Source organism: Elephantulus edwardii, unplaced genomic scaffold, assembly GCF_000299155.1.
Source record: "Elephantulus edwardii isolate Elephantulus edwardi_28Jun2011 unplaced genomic scaffold, EleEdw1.0 scaffold00170, whole genome shotgun sequence".
In the NCBI taxonomy this organism is placed as follows: domain Eukaryota; kingdom Metazoa; phylum Chordata; class Mammalia; order Macroscelidea; family Macroscelididae; genus Elephantulus; species Elephantulus edwardii.
The window spans coordinates 5374385-5393707 of record NW_006399920.1 but is presented as its reverse complement, the minus strand read 5'-3'; the positions used below and the strand labels follow the sequence as shown (position 1 = coordinate 5393707).

Sequence of the window (19323 nt, the reverse complement as noted above, 5' to 3'; positions counted from 1 at the left end):
CCTCCTGGTCCAAGTATAGGTTTCGCATTAGAATGGCATTAGAATGATCAAGTGTTCTGGGATTCCCATTCTTCTCAGAGTCAGCCACAATTTGTTATGATCCACACAGTCAAACGCCTTTACATAGTCAATGAAACACAGATAGACATTCCTCTGGTATTCCCTGCTTTCAGCTAAGATCCATCTAACATTAGCTAGTAGATACTCATAAATTCACTTCTTTGCATATAGTTTCCTTTGCTTTTTCCATTTTTGAGCCACTTTAAATTTAGATCCATGATCTTGACTTACGGAAATCTACAATAATATGAAATTAAAATACAAGTGTTCTATATATGTGTGTGTATCTTTATATATGTGGGAGCTCTGATGGCCTAGTGGCAAGAAGTTGTATTGCAATCCCAAAGGCACGTGGTTCCAGGCTACCTGCTGCTCCATGGAAGAAGGATGGGCTACCTCCTCCTATGTGATTAACTGTCTCTGAAAACCCACTGGAGGGTCAGCTGTGGGTTGGTTCTGACTTTATGGTACACAACAACATCGTGTGTGTGTGTGTGTGTAGTATGTGTAATCCTATCAACTTAGAACTAAAGAATGAATGTTTTAATCCAAAATGATAATGAGGCATTTAAAACTATAAAATTAAAGCGACTGTACTCTAAAAGCTTAAGAGGCATTTGCCATTTTTAAAGTCTTTCTTTCTCATTGCCTCCAAGTTGAAAACTGACTCATAGATGACATCAAGGCTGTAAATTGCACACAGGAGGAGATTGCCCGTCTTTCTCCATGATAACCACTGGTATATTCAGACTTGCCAGAAGCACAGCCTTTAGGTTAACTAACTCATAGATGACATCAAGGCTGTAAACTGCACAGGAAGAGATTGCCCATCTTTCTCTATGATAACCACTGGTATATTTAGACTTGCCAGAACCACAGCCTTTAGGTTTACAGTGCACCTCTCTGCTGACTGTTGTTAAATGCTGTTGGGACAAGCAGGCTCCTAGCTGACTCCCCAGCAGGTTTTCACAGGCTGTAAATCGCATGAGAGCAGATTGCTCATCTTACAGAGACACTCAGGGATTCAAACTATGTTCCTTCAGGCTAGCAGTGCAACTCTTTAGTACTAAGCCACCAGAGCTCCTTAAGGACTAGGCCAACACACATATTTGTCTATTAGAACTCCTGAAATTCTCTTCTATATTGCTGTATCAAAAAATCTGTGGGTAATTAACAATGAATGCATTTTTAAAAAAATGCATATTTTTTAAAAAGTGAACTGGGTGAGGGAAAAGGCTTAAAATATGCAACAATGAATGAAAATCTAACTTTTCTGTAAACATTTGTTAAAATCACAATTAAAAGAAAATTTTATTTTTAAAAAGTATGTTGTTGTTGTTGTTGTTAAGTGCCATGGAGTTGTAGGCAACCCATAGCGACCCTATGAACAAAAGTCCTCGACACTAACGTGTGTGACTTTCATCCTTTCTCCAGGCTCATAGGGTTTCTGGAGGCAAGTTATTTACAGAAGTGGATGCCACTCCTGCTTCCAAAAGTATAGATAAGGAAAATGGAAGAAGATGAAGAATCAGACTTAGAGAAATAAGACGTGATAAGAGACTGAAAGATAATGTCCACAAAGACCAGACAAAGATAACAAAGGATTCTGAATGTAGTATCAAAATGAAGAGTGTCCTGAAAAGTTTCAGAAAGAAATCCTGATGTTGTAAAAAGGATCAAAGTAGGAGGATAAAAATAGGTGTTGTAATGCTACTCTTGTAGAATGCCTGCCCACAGTTAATAATTTTGGAACTGAGTGCTAACTGGCAGAACAGGCCCTGCAGGCACTTGCTGAAGCAGGTGGGTCCCTGACCTTTGAAGTTTGAGCCAGGCACCACTGGTCAAGTGCCTGCCAGCAGAGTGGGGGTGGTGCATACAAAGAGCTTTGTAATACTTTCTTGAACTTGATAGAAATCAGGCTACAAGACCAAGTGTCAGAGACTGATGCCTGTCTGCAAGCACACCTGGAAAGAATGATATCCTGGGTGTTCCCAAACTGCAAATGTAATATGTTATTCTCTTAATAAACTCTACCAAAAAAAAAAAAAAAAGCTAACCAATAAACCCCTCAAACAAACAAAACCAAAAAAAACCTGTGGGATTGAGTCCATTTGACTATCTGGAATCTGCTTCCAGGGATAAACATAAGCAATCTTAGTCAAATCACTAGTGGGTCTAGAACTCAAAAGTAAATCAAAGGAGATTGTCCTATTCCATAATTAATCCAAGATAATAGCTATGGCTTTTCAATTAGAAGCCTCCAAACCCCACGTGGTATTCACCACACTATTTCACTAAATAGTCCCCCTTTCATTCTTTCATTTTCAGTATCTAAAAGGGGCTCATGAAAAAAATTCTAGAAGGAATGTGTGTATAAAACCTCATCAGTATAAAACAATGAAAAATTAAGATACTGAAGTTAAAATATATAGGGATTAATGTTTCAAATGATTATAGAAAGGGATCTAAATAAAATGGGAATTCTTAAAATTCATTATACCTATTCTAGGAAATAAAAGTAGAACAATATAATTTTTTTAAAAATTACAATTACTATTTTGATAGAACTAGAAGCAAAGGGAAATAAGGCGTCAAATTCAGAATGCTATTTAGTAAAATAAATTATTATATATTTTTTCATTCTTACCGAACATAGTCAAAATAGTCTTTGTGCTGGTTACGATAAAAAACAGAGAATTTAAGCATACGTCCCGCAATGACTTCAGCCTTCTCCAACAGTTGTGTTAGATGAACTTTTGAATAGTCTGAAAATGATAAGAAAAAGGCTGTTACTAAAAACATCTCTAAAGTACCTCCTGCATGTTTAGTAAATTAGAGATGCATATACCTTTAGGGAATTGGAAACTGCTTTTGAAAAAATAAAACATTCATTTTCTTTGTGTGATACATTTAAAAATATTTGTATAATGTATTAAGGTCATTTCTTAAAATATCTTTACATTTCTTTACCTTCTTTTCTGTATTTTCCCTTGGGACAGGGTTCCAGGGAAATAGGGATACGGAATGAGTTTGAAGAAGGGCAGAGTAAGGAAGAGTTCTAGGTTAGAGGGATGAGGCTGTGAGGAAGGACTCAAGAGAAGGAGGGCCCCAGAGAAGAAGGGGTGGTGAAGAGGGGTTTCAGGGAAGGCAAAATCCTTGGGGCAGGAGTTGTATAGGCCTGAGTAGATGGTAAAGGCTAGCATACTAGTGCTTACTTGAATTTATTGCCATAAAAATAAGATAAAAACATGTAAATGAGAAATGCAGATTCTGCACAACCCAAGTAATATTAATAAGCATTTTTCCAGCTTTTCTTGTTGAAAAAGCTTATAATCCTCAGACAATAGCAAAACTGAAAAGGATCAATAATATCATTTAATCTATTCCCTAGTGATCTTGTAGGTAAAACATTGCACTGCCAACCCAAAGGCAGGTGATTTAAATCCACCATTTGCTCCACAGGAGTAGGTTGGGCAATCTCTTCCTATGTCATTTTTAGGATCCAAAACCCACCGGAGAGGCAGCTATGACTAGGTTCTGACTTGACAGTGAGTAGTGCTTAAATGATGCCCTTTGAATACCAAAGAAACATCAAAAGCTAAAGCACCTGGCCAAGTTATTTGATTCTTTGTAGTAGGATTTGAAATCAGGGAGTGAGATGCCTCCTACCTTTTTTCTATTTTTAAGGAGTGCTTTGCTTATTCTGGGCTTCTTTCCATTCCAAATGAAACTGGAGACTGCCTTTTCCATCTCTTTGAAGAAGTTATTGGATTCTTTGGGACAACTTATTGATTTGAAAATTGTCTGGGAATTATTGTGAAACCAACCAAATTATACCAAATTTAAAAGGAAAAAATTTATACCAAAATTGGTAAAATTAAATTTAAACCAAAAGTAAAGGAAAAATTTAAGCTTATACATATTAGTAATATTTTCCCTCTAAAAAGCAATCTGTTGAGCTTCATTTATTCATTAGCTCACTGCTTAAGTGGCTCAACACGCATTTATTCACACTAGAACATACTATGTACTAAGTTGCCGCTGCTGTTGTTGTTATGTGCATTTGGGTCACCTGTGACTCATAGCAACCCTACAGTGGCCCTAAACCCTGCTCTGTCCTGTGCCAATATTATTGTCTCTGACACACCAACCCCCATTTCCCCAGTCACTGAATCAATCCATCTCAAGGGTCTTCCTCTTGTGAGCTATCCCTCCACTCTCCCAAGCATGACAACTTATGAAAAATTAAATTATTAGATTAAAAGATAAAAGGTATTATTCTTTGTCTCAAATAACAATCCACAAGAACAAATATATATAGGCAATTAGAACTTATTCTGAGAAGTATCATGAGGACCTTTGAATCTGTAGGTCCATGTTGGACACCAGGTTCTAGTCCTGGCCAATGTACTTCATAGGCATTGTATTTAATATTTTGAAGCTCCATCTCACATACTTTGGGCATGTGGCCAGGAGGGACCAGTCCTTGGAAAAAAGCACTTCATGCTTGGGAGGGTGGAGGGAAAGCACAGAAGAGGAAGACCCCAGGGGAGATGGACTGATACAGTAACTGTGGTAACGGGGTAGATGTGTTGCAGTCAGTGAGACTGGTTCAGAATATGGCAGGCTTCAGAGCTATTGTCCATAGGGTCGCTATGAGTCGCAGGCAACTCGACGGCACATAACAACAACAACCAAGTAAGGATAGGGAAGGATTCCAATCTGTTGTTCACAGGGTCACTATGAGTCTTAGCAGACTCATGGCACCTAACACCACCACCACTATGAATCCATCACAAGACCAGCATCATCATTTCCTCTTTGAAGATAGCATCTATCTGGACAACTCAGCACAGGAATTGTCAGTAGGAACACCTGGGTTGCCTGGATTATCTGAATTCTCTGCTATTTATGTAGCTTATGTTCCTGCGCTTCCTAATGAAAGATACTTCAGAATGTCTGCACTCGGCAATTGCTGGCCTCCTTGATCTGAATGGTCTTAGAGGAATACATTTTGCTAGGAAAGAAAGGTAGTTTTTTTCAGCACATCATGTTAAAGAGTTTCGAAAACAAAAGAAGGAAATAACAAAACAAATCTAGCAGTAACCCAGTTAAAGTTTAAGACAGGTAGTTTAGGGCTGTTGTGCATAGGGTCACTATGAGTCCCAAGTGACTGGATGGCACACAACAACAGTTTCCCTTCCTATTCCTTGAAAAGGCCACTTTTGATACAAAGTCAGAAGGTCTTATCTATTATGTTATCAAAGAGGAAGTAACTCTCAACTCTAAACAAAGTGTGGGGAGGCAGTCAAGAGCAAAGGATTTCAACTTGTCAAGGACTTTTCCATGGCAAGTTGTGCTGCTGACCCGCAGGTGGCAGCAGCTCGGTAGGAGAAAGATGGGCAATCTTCTCGGAGGTGATTTGTCATTGGTGTGCGGGAGAAGGGCAGGCAGTCTCCTGTGCGATTTACTGCCTCCGAAAATCCTCTGCAGCATGAGCTATGAGTTGCTTCCGACAGCACACAGTATTTCTCACTGAGTTCTAACTGACTCACAGCTGGCCCTCCAGTGGATTTTCAGACCGTAAATAGCACAGGAGGAGGAAATGCCGTATCTTTCTCAGGCAGAGCAGTGAGTTCCAATCTCATGCCTATGGGCCGTCAGTGCAGCTCTTTATCCTCTAGGTTATCAGATCTCCTGTGATTCACAGCCGCCAAAAACACACTGGAGGATCAGCCATGACTCAGTTCCGATTCAATGGCGGTGAGGTTTGGGGACTAAAAAAACCCACTTCTCCTTTTAAGATATTAAAAAAAAATCTTTTTATTGCTTGCTTGCCTGTTTCGTGTGTGCGAACTAGGAATATAAAAAGTTTTCTTTAAGCTAAAGAAATATTTCATACATTTCCACATGTTAAAGGAGGTTTTAGTAGGTAAATTAGAATCTGTTAAGTGGATAAATACTGTGATACTGTTTGTTCAGTGCAGCTTTATTTGAAAAGTGTGTTTGTTGTTTGTGGCATTGAGTCGGAACAGACTCATAGCTGACTCTCCAGTGGGTTTTCAGAAGCTGTAATGTCACAAGAGCGGAAACTGCCCATCTTATCCTCAGAGTAGTTTCTGGATTCAAGTTGCCTGCCTTTGAGGAAGTAGGTCAACATCTTACCATTAGGTCACCAGAATTAAGACGATGTCAAAAGAAACTGTACTCACATATGTAATTTGGTTTAAACCTCGCTGATAGGTACAATGAAAATGAATGGAAAGAAATGCAATAGAAAGAGTAAACATGAAGAAGTTCCTAAGAGAAAATCTAATTCAAGAAAACAACAAGAAAAAGTACAAATTCTAGTAAGACACATAAAACACAGGTAACAGTTGTGTCAGTGGGAAGAGCTATTTACTTACTACCATTAATACAATATGATAAACTGTATATATGCATTATTGATTACTGAACTATGATCAAAATCATATTTCATTTCTTCTAAAATGTACTTTTTCATATTTTCATATCTTGGTATGTTTGACAATAAAATGGTGAGAAAACAGTTATATTGGCAGTATTTTCCCCAAAATGAATTTAAGTAAAGGAATGTGATCTTTTGCAACTTCCTCATAGAATAAAACAAATATTAAAAAGTTGAAGATAAGACAGAATCCACATAAAGGAAAATATAATTTTATCCATTAACATATCAATATAATTTCAATACTGAGTTTGAGATTAAGAAAAAACAGGATATACTAAGATACAGCAGTGGCTAAACATGCAATAGGTCTAAAATACTGTATGTGTGAAGCCGTGGGGGGGAAAAAGCTGATTTATTTAAAGCTAGGGAAAGTTGTTAAGTGACCTGTGATACGTAAGGGGAATTTTTTTAGACTTTTTTTCACTAGCTCCTTAATGTTCAAACATACACATAGCCTTTCCCTACAATTGTTTATGGCAAACAATAAACCAGAAAAAGAATAGAAAACCAAGCAGACATAAGGGAAGGGTGACAGTTGTGCTCAGGAGGAGTGAAGGAGTGATTTTTGTGCCTTTTTATCATCTATCAAAATACTAATGTACAGAAAGCACTGATACAAATGTTCAATAAATGACTGTTTCTTGAATATGTAAATAAATGAATGGGATGGGAACATTTCCAATTTAATGAAATAAAAGAGGCAACTGTGTACATTAGAACTCTCAATGCCTGTGCAGACACTTCACTGAAAAGACACACATATATGGAAGGCAGTAGCTTAAAGGGGGCTTTTCTCGGCTTTCCCAGCCCTCAGGTGGAAAAAAATCTCAATAGTATTTGTCATTCACAGATATACTCCCTCCCCCTCCAAATTGGAGAACGATGTTCCTCAATTCCTTCTTTGAATTTCTGTGAAAAAATGGAAGGAAATGGGGAAACAAACAAACAAAAAACCAACCAGAAAATTCACATGCTCTAAAATTATGCAGACTATATTTTCAACTGCCATCAATTTTTATTTGTAAAACTTTCCCTCTGAAAAATCAATATATGAATGCAACAAAGTAACTGGATGCCATGAACCACCTTTTTTGCTATTAAAACCCCTCCTATTTAAACTGTATGCTTATTCTATACAGAATGCTACTGACAATGTAAAAATGATGATGCAATATATTTTAACTTATAATTTAAAAGAGAAATAATTTTATATAACTGTTGTGTGCCGTCGAGTCGCCTGTGAGTCAGAGCAACCCTATGTACAACAGCCCTAAGCCCCTAAACCCTACTCTATCCTAGCTTTTAAAATTTATTATAATTTCAGTATTTGTACATCAATCTCTTACCTGCTGTGCAGAATTCTATAATTTCACTCCATTCAGATACAACATAATCACCATCAACTTGTTTTGAGGCAGTCTGTACTGCTACGGTATACTCAGTTCTTGGGCTCAAAAACCAGTGTCCACGGACGGTCATAGGCAAGGGAACAGCTTTTGCCACCAGTTTTGTTGGAACATCCTACGGAAGGGAGCAAAATTAAGCAGTATAGCTGAAACTACTTTTAAATGATGAGGAGAAACATTAAATTCTTGGTTGACTATTTTCCTGTTTGAAAAAAATTTAAAATTATCTTAGTTAAATCCCTTTTCCTTCATGTGTAGAAAGTAAGTCTGTTGTCAGGGAACTCTCCAAAGTCCTAAAGAGTAATGATGTCAATATAGAGACTAAGGTGCACCTGACCAAAGCCACGATCTTCACAATTACTTGCTATGCATCAGAGACCTGGACAAGGACTAAAAATGACAGAAGAAGACTAAATGCCTTTGAGTTGTGGTGCTGGAGAAGAGTATTGAACGTACTGTGGACCTTCAGCAGAACAAATAGGTCTGTCCTAGGGTGAAACTAAGCTGCTCCTTGGAGGCAAGGATTTTAAGGCTCTGTCTCATATACTTTGGGCATATGTGCTTGGAGAAGGACACCATGCCTGGAAGGGCGGAGGACAATGAAGGAGAGAAAGTCCCTGGATGAGCTGGATTGACACAGTAACTGGGCAAATAGGGGCTGGTGCCTTGGGGTCAGTGAGATGGGCTCAGGATAGGCAGAATTCAGAGCTATTGTACAGTCACTATGAATTATAGGTGACTCCATGACACATAACAGCAACATGGTACAATTGGTTAAATGACTCTCTTGAGATTATACAGGTAATGACAAAATGTACTTAAATTTCAAATTTCTTGATTTAGTGAAGTATAATTCTTTGTTTTAAAGTTTGTTAAGTGCTAGAATTAGCTGAAAAGCTAGCAATTTGCATCGGCCAGCTACCTGGTGACAGAAAAATATAATAGTATACTTCATAAAGAACCCTATGGGGTGGTTCCTCTTTGTACTTTAGGACTGCTATGTGCTGGAACCAACTTGAAAGCAGCATACATTCTTCTTTGTATACTGTGCTCCTTAAGAACATTACATGCTCATATTAAGTGATAAAATTTAAAGTAAGACATAAAATTCAATAGATGCAGTATTTTAAAGTATTTTCTTAATTTATAATACTCAATAATTTTACTAGGTTAGCATTGCTTATACATTTCATATGTGAAATAGAACTTTTATAGTATTTTGAAATTTTAAAAATCAGTTTTACATACAAATGAGGTAACCTTTGTTTCACTTTTATTTGAGTATGTTGTTGCTAGTGTTATGTACCTTGAGTCAGAACAATTCATTGCTGAATCAAGCAGGTTTTCAGAGGCTGTAAATCACATGGGAGCAGACTGCCTGACATTCTCCCACAAAGCAGCTGGTGGATTTTAACCTCATGCCTTTGGGTTGACAGTACAGCTCATTACCACTAAACCACCAGAGCTCCCCTGTTCAAGTACAGAACCTTTGCAGCACAGAAAAGTTTTGAGTATTTCTAAACAATTATTATTAAGACAAATAAAACCCCTGGTTGGGTAATCACCATATTTGCCAAGGATATGATAGTCTAAATGTAAAGAAAAGGGCTCATCTCTTGACCTATCCATCATTAATATTACGTATTTCAAAGATGTTTCAAAAGGGAAGTGTTGACAAAGAATATCCATCACCAGAAAGCAAATCAGAACTGGAACAAGCAATAAAGAATAACTATCAGCTTGCTTTCTCTCTCACTTATCTTTAAATTGCAATTAGTATCTAAATTGCATTTCTACAATATTTCAGAGATGGTGAGGATAACACAGACAAGACAGGGTTCAGATCCTTTGTTCATAGGGTCACTATGAGTCATAGTTGACTCAACTGCATATAACAACAACAGTAACATCTTATAGTTCTTATATCAAAAGATATTCCAAATCAAAACAGTACCAATGAAGGGGAAATAGTTGTTCATCATAGATAAGAACACTGGAGCATAAGAAATGGCATCTAACCACATAATAATTACTCTTTTTATAGTTATCTGTGGAGTGAGATATTTATCAAAAGAGATAGGTGCTATCTAGACAGGTATAGGACCAAATATCAGAGAAATATAATGTAAAATATTAAAAGGTTAAATTTATTATATAAAACATAGCTGGTTTTAAGGTGCTGTAATAGATGTATCCCAAAGTTTATAAACAAACGTAGAAACTCAGATTCCTCTTTTGGCAGTTATCATGGTGAACAGCTGTGCTTAAGGAGGAAACTGTGCCCATAGCACACTCTGCTGGCTATCTGCTCTGACTCCAAGGGAGCTAATTTATTATTCTGTAATTTGTAACTTTTATCTAAAAACATGGAAGAATTCTATCCAACAGAGAAACAAAACTCCTGACTTTTTATTCCAATTAGAAAACCAGTTTTGTCTCTATTTGCACACGCATCTCACCATTTCTGACCTATATTTGTTCTTAGGATTATCCTTTTAACTGATTGCTAACACTTCAGTGTTTTCTTCATTAATGAACTAAATAAAACTATTACACATTTCCATTTACATATTTATGAGTCATAATTTTACCACATTTTGTGAAATTTTCTTTTAACAATATCTATGGCTTTTCAATTCTTTGTAAAATTTTTAGAGGAATAGGTTTTATAAATTGCATATATTTTTTCCGTAAACAATGTGAAAATAAATCATATAAATCATTAGAAAAAAATAATTTCTATCAAAATGTCCTTATGTTTAGATAGAATGTTTTTAAGGTGCCGAAGAACTGTCATATGATTTGTCATAACTGGAATCAACTCCATAGCATCAAGTATTGTAATGTTTCAGCATGTTAAGATTTTACCTTATGTTTAAATTTGTTAGAATTCTTGTTCTCTTTTTTGTTGAGGTCAATGAAATAGTGTGTAATACGGTCCTTTGATTTTGAGTCCATTTCCCATGAAATCTTGAATGAGTCACAGGTAATGTTGCTTATCTTTATGTTATGTGGTACCGGAAGTTCTTCCATCTCTGCTATGCCACTGTCTTGTGATTTGTTTCCTGCAAGAAAATGATGTACAGAAAATTAGTTTCCAAATAATAGATATTTCTAGTTTGCAAAGTCATTAGATGTACACATATTTAAGAATTTAACTATTGGGGAGCTCTGGTGGCCTAGTGGCAAGTACCTGCAACTACAATCCCAGAGGCAAATGGTTCGAATCCACCAGATGCTCTGCCGGGGAAGGAGGGACAATCTCCTCCTGTACCAGACAGATCTGATTTGATGGTACATGCACACGAAAATAATAAAATTTAAAAAAATAATTTAACTATCAAATTACTGAATCTCCAACTTCATTTTGTTTGTAATTTGAATGTTAGTGATAGTAAAAAAAAAAAGAACATAGAAGAAGATCATGATACAAATAAAAGGCATAGCTGATGTAGTGTTTACTTCCTATACATTTCCAACATTTTTCAATTTATACTTTTCACAAAATAAGGGTACTGTGATGCCATCCTTCTGATCTATGGAAAACTAGGTGTATATAATAGGTTCCCTGTGGGAAAATCCAAGGGGCCATCTTTTCTATTATTATTGTTGTGAGATATAGTTGAGGCAGTTTTGACTCATAGCAACCTGATGTAGAGCAGAACAAATTGCTGTCTGATCTTATGCTACCCTCTCTCTGGTGATTAAGTCTGTGTTGTTGAAGTTGATGTCTCAGTCAATCTCACTTAAGATACTCCTCTTAATTGTTGACTATCTACTAAACTTTCTAGAATATACATTAGAGGAAATCTTGTGATTCTTTCTTTTAAGGAATATTTTGCCTACACTGCAATTTTGTTCCAAAATAATATCAAATCTTTTAAGGTAGTTAGCTTTATAGAAATGTTGGATAAAAAAACAAAACAAACAAACAAAACACTCCCTCACTGCTATGGAGTTAATTCCAACTCACAGTGACCTTCAGGGCAGAATATTATTGCCCTATAGGATTTATGAGGCTATAAATCTTTATGGAAGTCATTTTTCCCCAAGGAACAGCTTGGTCTGAACCACTGATGTTTCAGTAATAGCCAAGCTCTTAACTACTGTTTTTAAAGTGCATTCCAATAAAGCAAACATTTCTTAATACTTTGTTAGATACACAGAAAAGCTATAAAAATATTTGCTTGCTTTTATAAATATATATGTATATGTAGGAATGGCATATAATGATTATACTATATATACAGATAATATTAACTATTACTCACTTATAAATAACCAGGTGAAAGTTTACTCTAGGTAATCTTTTACTCCAGGTATTTTGGCAAATTTAGTCTTGAATTTTAAAACAATACTTAAGATAAAAACCAATTGCCATGTTAACTGTTACCACTTAGATCATGAAGAACTGATGTGACACCTGATTATTTAAAAAATAGTGGTTTTATATTTACCCAAAGGTAGTGCATCTAGTGGTTTGAATCCAGCGGCAGCTCCTCAGGAGAGAGATGGACAATCTCTTCCTGTGAGATTTATAGCCTCTGAAAACCCAAGGAAGTGTCAGCTATGACTCAGTTCTGACTCCGTGGCAATGAGGAGGTTTTCTGGTTTTGTTTGTTAAGAGTTTCTTGGTAGCCTAGTGGGTAGGGAATTAAACTGGTAACCCAAAAGCAGACAGTCTGAATTCACCAGGTGCTCTCTGGGAGTAAGATGGGCAAATCTCTTCCAATGGGATTTGCAGTTTTTGAAAACTCTTTGGAGTGTCAGCTGTAAGTCCATTCCAATTTGCAATTAGTTGAGATTGAGGTTAAAGCAAATATTCACTGCTTTGGTAAGAGTATAGAATACAAAGAATAACAGAACAAAAGAAGAAATTATAGACTTAGCAAAACACATTGGAATAGAATTTTACTCTACTTTTCGCTATTTTCATTTTTCCTAATTCAACAAAATGCTTAGACATCCCAGAAGAAGGACCCCCCCCCCCCAAACCCTGAACATAACATTCATTCTAAGATAAAGAACAGCTACTGGAACAGAGGAAGAACTGTCTGAAAGGAATGTACGATTAGGTATTATATATATGACAATAATCTGGAACAAAAGGAATATTACAAAGTGGACTGGGGGAGGGTGAGAACAAGTGAAGGAAGGAAGGAAAATGTGCAACAATGAATGAGTCAAAACAAAACAAAATCATAAAGAAGAGCAGATCTCAAATTAGCATCATAACTTATTCTTTAATAGAATAGCAAATATTGTTGTTCACAATAGCAAAGAGTTGGAAAAAATCTAAGTGCCCATCAGCAAACAAATGGGTAGAGAATCTCTGGTATATTCACACAGTGTAATACTATGCTTCATTGAAAAACAAGGAACTCATGCAATATTATTCAAAATGGGTGACCCTGGAGGACATTATGCTGAGTGAAATATCTCAGTCACAAAACGACAAACACTGCATAGTGCCACTGTTGTAGAACGGGACTGACATTAGGGTAGGGGTGAGACTGAGAAAGATTAGATAAATTATGTATACTGCATTGAAATAGATGAGGGAGAGAACTGTTTAAAAGGATTTATGATTAGGTATTATTTTCATGACAAGAGTCCAGAATGAAGGCTGCAGTGTATGCAGTGGAATTTTTCTTTTACTTTTCAAAGAGAAGAGTGAACTGGTGGGGAGGGGTGGGCAGGGAGAAAAGAGCAACAATGAATGAATGGAAATCCAAAATCTCTGTAAATGTTCATTAAAATTAATAAAAATTTTTAAAAAGCCAGAATAAAAAAATTAGAATAGCAAATATTGCTCAACAAAAATGGGGGAGGGGGGGAAACCCAGAACTAAATGTCACCTTGTGGCAATATCTTCTATTGAATGTTAGAATGTTTTCCTCACACTAAACATTATATTAAACTTTAAATAACTGCCACTTTTATTAAGTCTGTAACCCATTTCTCTTCTTAATCTATGTCGGGGTCAGAAGAACCTGAAGGCAATCAAATAACAATTTATAATTACTGTTTTTATTTCTTAAAACATCCATCTTTCTTCTATATACATCCCTCAGACCTCCAGCTTCTCAGAGTCCATCTTTAATAAACTATCGGAAAATATTCCCCTACCTTTCTTCTATGCAGATAGAACTTACATGCAGAAAGTGAAGGAGACTTGAAGCACTTGCTGAAGAAGATTAAAGACTATCAGCTTTTGATATGGATTAAAACTCAGCATCAAGAAAACAAAAATCTTAACCACTGGACCAATAGCAACATCATGATAGATGGAGAAAAGACTGAAGTTGTCAACAATTTCATTTTACTTGGATCCACAATCAATACCCACTGCAACAGCAGTCAAGAAATCAAAAGATGTATTGCAGAGGGGGAAATCTGCTGTCAAGGACTTCCCTAAAGTACTTAACAGCAAGGATATATCAGTTTGAAGACTAAGGTGTGCCCGATACTTTCAATTGCTTCCTATCCTCTAAAAGTTGGATAATGAATAAGGGAGACCAAAGAAGAATCAATGCCTTTGAATTCTGGTATTAGTAAAGAGTACTGAATATCATGGACTGCCAAAATTCCCCAAATAAATCTGTTTTGAAGGAAATACAACTAGGGTGAAACTTCTTAGAGGCAAGCATGGTGACCTTTCTTCTCACATACTTTGGGCATTTTACCAAGAGGGGCCAGTCCTCAGTTAAAGGCTTGGAAAATAGAGGGCCAACAAGAGAGGAAGATCCTTAACAAGCTGGATTAACACAGTGACTACAGTTATGGGCTTGAGCCTAGCAGGGATCGTAAAGATGGCACAAGATAGGACAAAGTTCAGACCTGTTTATCATAAGGTTGGGCTGAGTCATAGTTGACCCTGGGCACTTACCAACAAGAATTTTTTCTTGGTCCTCCATATTGCCTTAAAAAGAAAGAAAATTATTTCTGCCTAAAACTTCAGAAATCAAAGCAGGTGGAAAAAATCCAATGGAATCTTCTTTACTATCTTGGCAAAGGAAAAGGCAATAAATATTCAAACATTAGTTAATTTTTTTCCCTGTTTAGAAAAGATCACATTCCAACATATTATTCCAGTTGCAGTTAACTTTTAAAAATCAGTAATCTTGACAAACATGTGAGGCGATCTGGCAGACGGAGTGGTCGCTCCTGGAGAAGTAGTTGCAATCTCTAGCATAGAGTGTGGCAATGTTTCTCCTGTAGTATCTTAACGAGGAGCGAGAACGGATATATACGCTGAAGAAGTTTGACCCTATGGGACAACAGACGTGTTCAGCCCATCCTGTGCAATTCTCCCCAGATGGTAAGTACTCGAGACACTGAATCACCATCAAGAAAGGCTTCAAGGTGCTCATGACCCAGCAGCCGCATCTGATTCTCTGAAGGCCCCTCGTAGTTCACGTCTCGTCTTGCCACCTGCTGCCTCTCGGAGGCTTCCCAGTTTGCAGTCTGGGAGCCTGGTAGCCCTGGTTTCCACGCCTGTGTCTTTCTGGAGTCCAGCCTCGATCACGTTTGGGGGAGAAAATCATGGTCACATCTCTTTGAAAAGGAGTATGTTTGCCTACAGTGAATTACACTGTCAGATTATTAAAAACAAAGTGACTTGAATGGGGGTGGGGGGAAATCAGTAATCTTGATGAGAAGTTTTTTGGACTCTAATGGCAGAAATTTCTGTAGTACTCATTTGCATTATGTCTTTGCCTTTATAATTCCACAAAAATTGACTTAAAGAGTATTAAAATTACTATAAACTCATTTAGAGAAAAAAAGAAAATGATACTGGATTTTATTTGATTTCAGAAAAACACAACTCCAGTATAGTAATACTACCTATGATACTGTATATTGCACTTTAAATTGCCATTATTGTTATTTGACCTCACAGTCACAAGTATTTCCTAGAAGATAACTTATATTTGATAAATTCATTTCCTAATTATTAGGATTTCAGTATAAATATGTCACTCTTGGTAAAATGGAAAATGCTTTGCTAAAATCATATACTTCCATTGTGAAAAATACAAAGTTCAACATTGTAAATGATGTAATATCAAGAATCTTCATTTCCAAGTAATCATCATAATCTAAAGTCCTAATAAAGCCATTAGATTAACCTCTGTACAGCTTTTTTATTTAAGTAGAATAATGAAAAAATAATTTAAATAAATCTTATAATCAGTTTACCCGTAACTTCATATTCTGTGAATCTGTTTTTAAAGGACTAAATTTTAGAGATAAATGATAGAAAATGATGATTCCATTTATACAATTGATGAAATAATAGTGAACCACATGGCACTAATATTCAATAACCAAAGCAAACAAAATAAAATTAAAAGACACACAGCTGCTAAATGGATTCTGATTCAATGGCAACCCTCCTTTGGGTTTCTCAGGTGGGATTGCATACTTTCCTCTGGAAAAGCAGCAGGTAGATTCGAACCTTCTGATTAGCAGCCAAACACCTAGCCTATTATTTCACCAGGGCTTCTGCGTTATGCTGATGACACAACTTTGCTTGCTCCAAGTGAGGAGGATATGAAATGCTTGCTGCTCAGCATGAATTACATCTCAACACAAAGAAGATAAAGATCCTCACTACAGGCCCAACAGTCAGCATTATGATAGATGGAGAAAAGACTGACGCTGTCAATGATTTCACCTTGTTTACATCAACAATCAATACCCTTAATACCAACAATTAGGAAATCAGGAAATATACTGCATTGCACAGGTCTGCTATCAGGAACCTCTTTAAAATGCTGAAGAGTAACGATGTCAGTTTGAAAATCAAGGTGTGACTTATTCAGGCCATTGTTTTCTCAATCACCTGCTAAGTATCAGAGAGATGGATAAAGCTGCGGTAGAGAAGAGAATTGAATATTCCATAGACTGCCAAATGAACAAAGATGTATGTCCTGGAAAGGGTGCAGCCAAGGTGTTCCTTGGAGGCAAGGATGGCGATGCTTCCTTCATACTTTGGACAAGTAGCCAGGTGAGACTATTCCTTGGAAAGAGACATCATACTTTGAAGGATGGAGGGTCAGCTAAGGAAAAAAATATCCCCAGCAAGATGGATTGACACTGTGACGTCAGCAATGGGCTCTAGGGTCTCAGAGATGAAGAGTATGGCTCAGGATAGGCTGTTTAAGGTTGGCTATTCATAGGGTCGCTATGAATTATATTCGATTCAATGGCATCTAACAATAACCTTATTCAGAAATCACAGTAATGGTCCTGCACACTAAGTAGTACTGAATATACAATGGACTGCTAAAAGAGCAAACGAATGCGTCTTGAAAGAAGAGCAACCAGAGTGCTCCTTAGAGGCAAGGATAGTGAGGCTCCGTCTCACTTCAGACATGTTCTCAGGGGGAGTCAATCATTGGAAAGGGACATCACGCTGAGAAAGCTGGAGGGTAGAGAAAGAGAGGAAGATCCTCAACAAATAGATTGACAGTGAAGACTACAGCACCACAGGCTTGAGTATGCGAGAGATAATGAGAATGGTGCACAATAAGGCAAAGTTCAGATTTGTTCATAGGATCACTGAGTTACAGCCAAGTCGATGGCACCTAACAACAAGAAGAACAAATCAGTGCTCCTTCAAATGTAGTTTACTTACTTCCTTAGTAAAACTCCATCTTAAGGATAATACTAACTACATTTATTAATTTTTCATACCAAATGACTCTAACATCCACTTATGATTGATAAAACAGAATGTAGAACAGAAGCATAAAGACTGTATAAATAAATGGCTCCACAAACTATCTAAAATGTGATCACTGTTACGGATAACAAATGTTTCAAAAGGACCATTTCTAGCAACAGTTATTTAAATGTGAGCCCAAAGCAGACAAATAAGGGTGTGAATTTTTTCTCACTTGACTAAAAGAATTCCAATTTCATTTCCAAGAAAGTTTTATGAGAGGCTGTGCATTACATGTTGTAGTTTAAATCCACAATCTGCTCCTCAAAACAAAGACATGCAATATCCTGATAAAAGATTTAGAGCCTGAGAAATCTGATTGATATTGTTCTGAGTTAGAATCAACTCCATGGCAATTGTTATGTGCCATCGAGTCGCCTGCGACTCATAGTGACCTTATGTACAATAGCTCTGAACCCTGCCCTGTCCTTAGCCAGTCTCACTGACTCCAATACACCTACCCCAGACACTGTGTCAATTCATCTTGGAGCCTCAAAATCCTAGTCTCCAAGGAGAAACTTGGATTCACACTCTCTCTTGATGGCCCATGGTATGTTTAATAATCTTCTCTAGCACCATGACTTAAAGGCATCGATTTTCTTCTGTCACCCTTAGTCATTATCCAGCTCTCTGATGCATAGCTAGTAATTGCGAAGACCATGGCCTGGGTTAGGTGCACCTGAGTCTCCAGACTGATGCTGTGATCTTTATCCCTTAGGAGAGGTCCATGACAGCAGACTTCCCCAGTGCAATTTGTATTTTTATTTCCTGACTGCTGGTGCCAAGAGTCTTGATTGTGATGCTAAGCAAGCTCAAATTGTTAAGAACCATGGCAGTAGATTCCATTTTAACTCTTCACCTGTAATAAAGCTATATGTACTTAGCCAGACTAAGCTGTATGTACAAGGCTTTCAAAACTGGTATCAATGGTTTTTCATGGCTTTTCATTACTCCACAGGATTGCTGTTTTTGTGTACTATAGAGTCAGGACGCCCAGCTTCTCGAATAATTTACTCAGTGATAAGGAGTTGTGCTGCAAATCCAAAGGTATGTGGTTCAAATCCATTAGCTGCTCCATGGGAGAAAGATGGCAGTCTCCTCCTCTGCAATTTACTGCCTCTGAAAAACCCACTAGTGGGTCTGCTATGGGTCAGTTCTGACTCGATGGTACAACAAAAACAAATGAAAGCTATACATGAGGATATCATAAATTGGAATCCACACTAGATAGCAAAAAGCTACTATGAAGTCAATAAAGATTAATATTCAGGGTCCCTCTTATTTATCTAGGTGGTCTCACTTTCATTGTCCAGTCCATAATTTTTAATTTGTAATTATGCATTTCTTCTGAAGAAAATTTTCCAAATTATATGTATAATATGGTATGATTGAAGTTATATATAAGGAACCACTCTTCCTAAGTATACGTTTCGATTTTTTTCATTTTGTTGTGTGGTTTTTTGCCACACCCGCCTCGCTGTCCTCTCTGGCCACGACGCCCGTGTGACAAAATGGGACGTCCGTGCCTGTACGGGGTCTCTGACCTCAAGGATAGCATAAGAGGGAAATCTTGCAAACCCTGTGCTTGTGAGTGGGCTGATGCCTGGATATTTGTTACAGATGGGTCTTCGTAATCCCGGGAAACCTCTGGAAAT

General features: G+C 37.1%; 1 protein-coding gene and 1 pseudogene across 1 annotated transcript in view; one reads left to right on the top strand and one right to left on the bottom strand.

Moving 5' to 3' along the window:
- Window positions 1–19323, bottom strand: part of PHYHIPL (phytanoyl-CoA 2-hydroxylase interacting protein-like) — a 72140-nt gene that overhangs the window by 7991 nt on the left and 44826 nt on the right. Inside the window, exons 2-4 of the mRNA XM_006895580.1 lie at window positions 10807–11003; window positions 7879–8053; window positions 2708–2825 (exon numbers count right to left, since the gene is read on the bottom strand). Coding sequence (XP_006895642.1) covers window positions 2708–2825; window positions 7879–8053; window positions 10807–11003 — 490 coding nt within the window. The remainder of the gene's footprint in view (window positions 1–2707; window positions 2826–7878; window positions 8054–10806; window positions 11004–19323) is intronic.
- The window catches only part of LOC102848730, a 47876-nt pseudogene continuing 43697 nt past the window's right edge, over window positions 15145–19323 (top strand).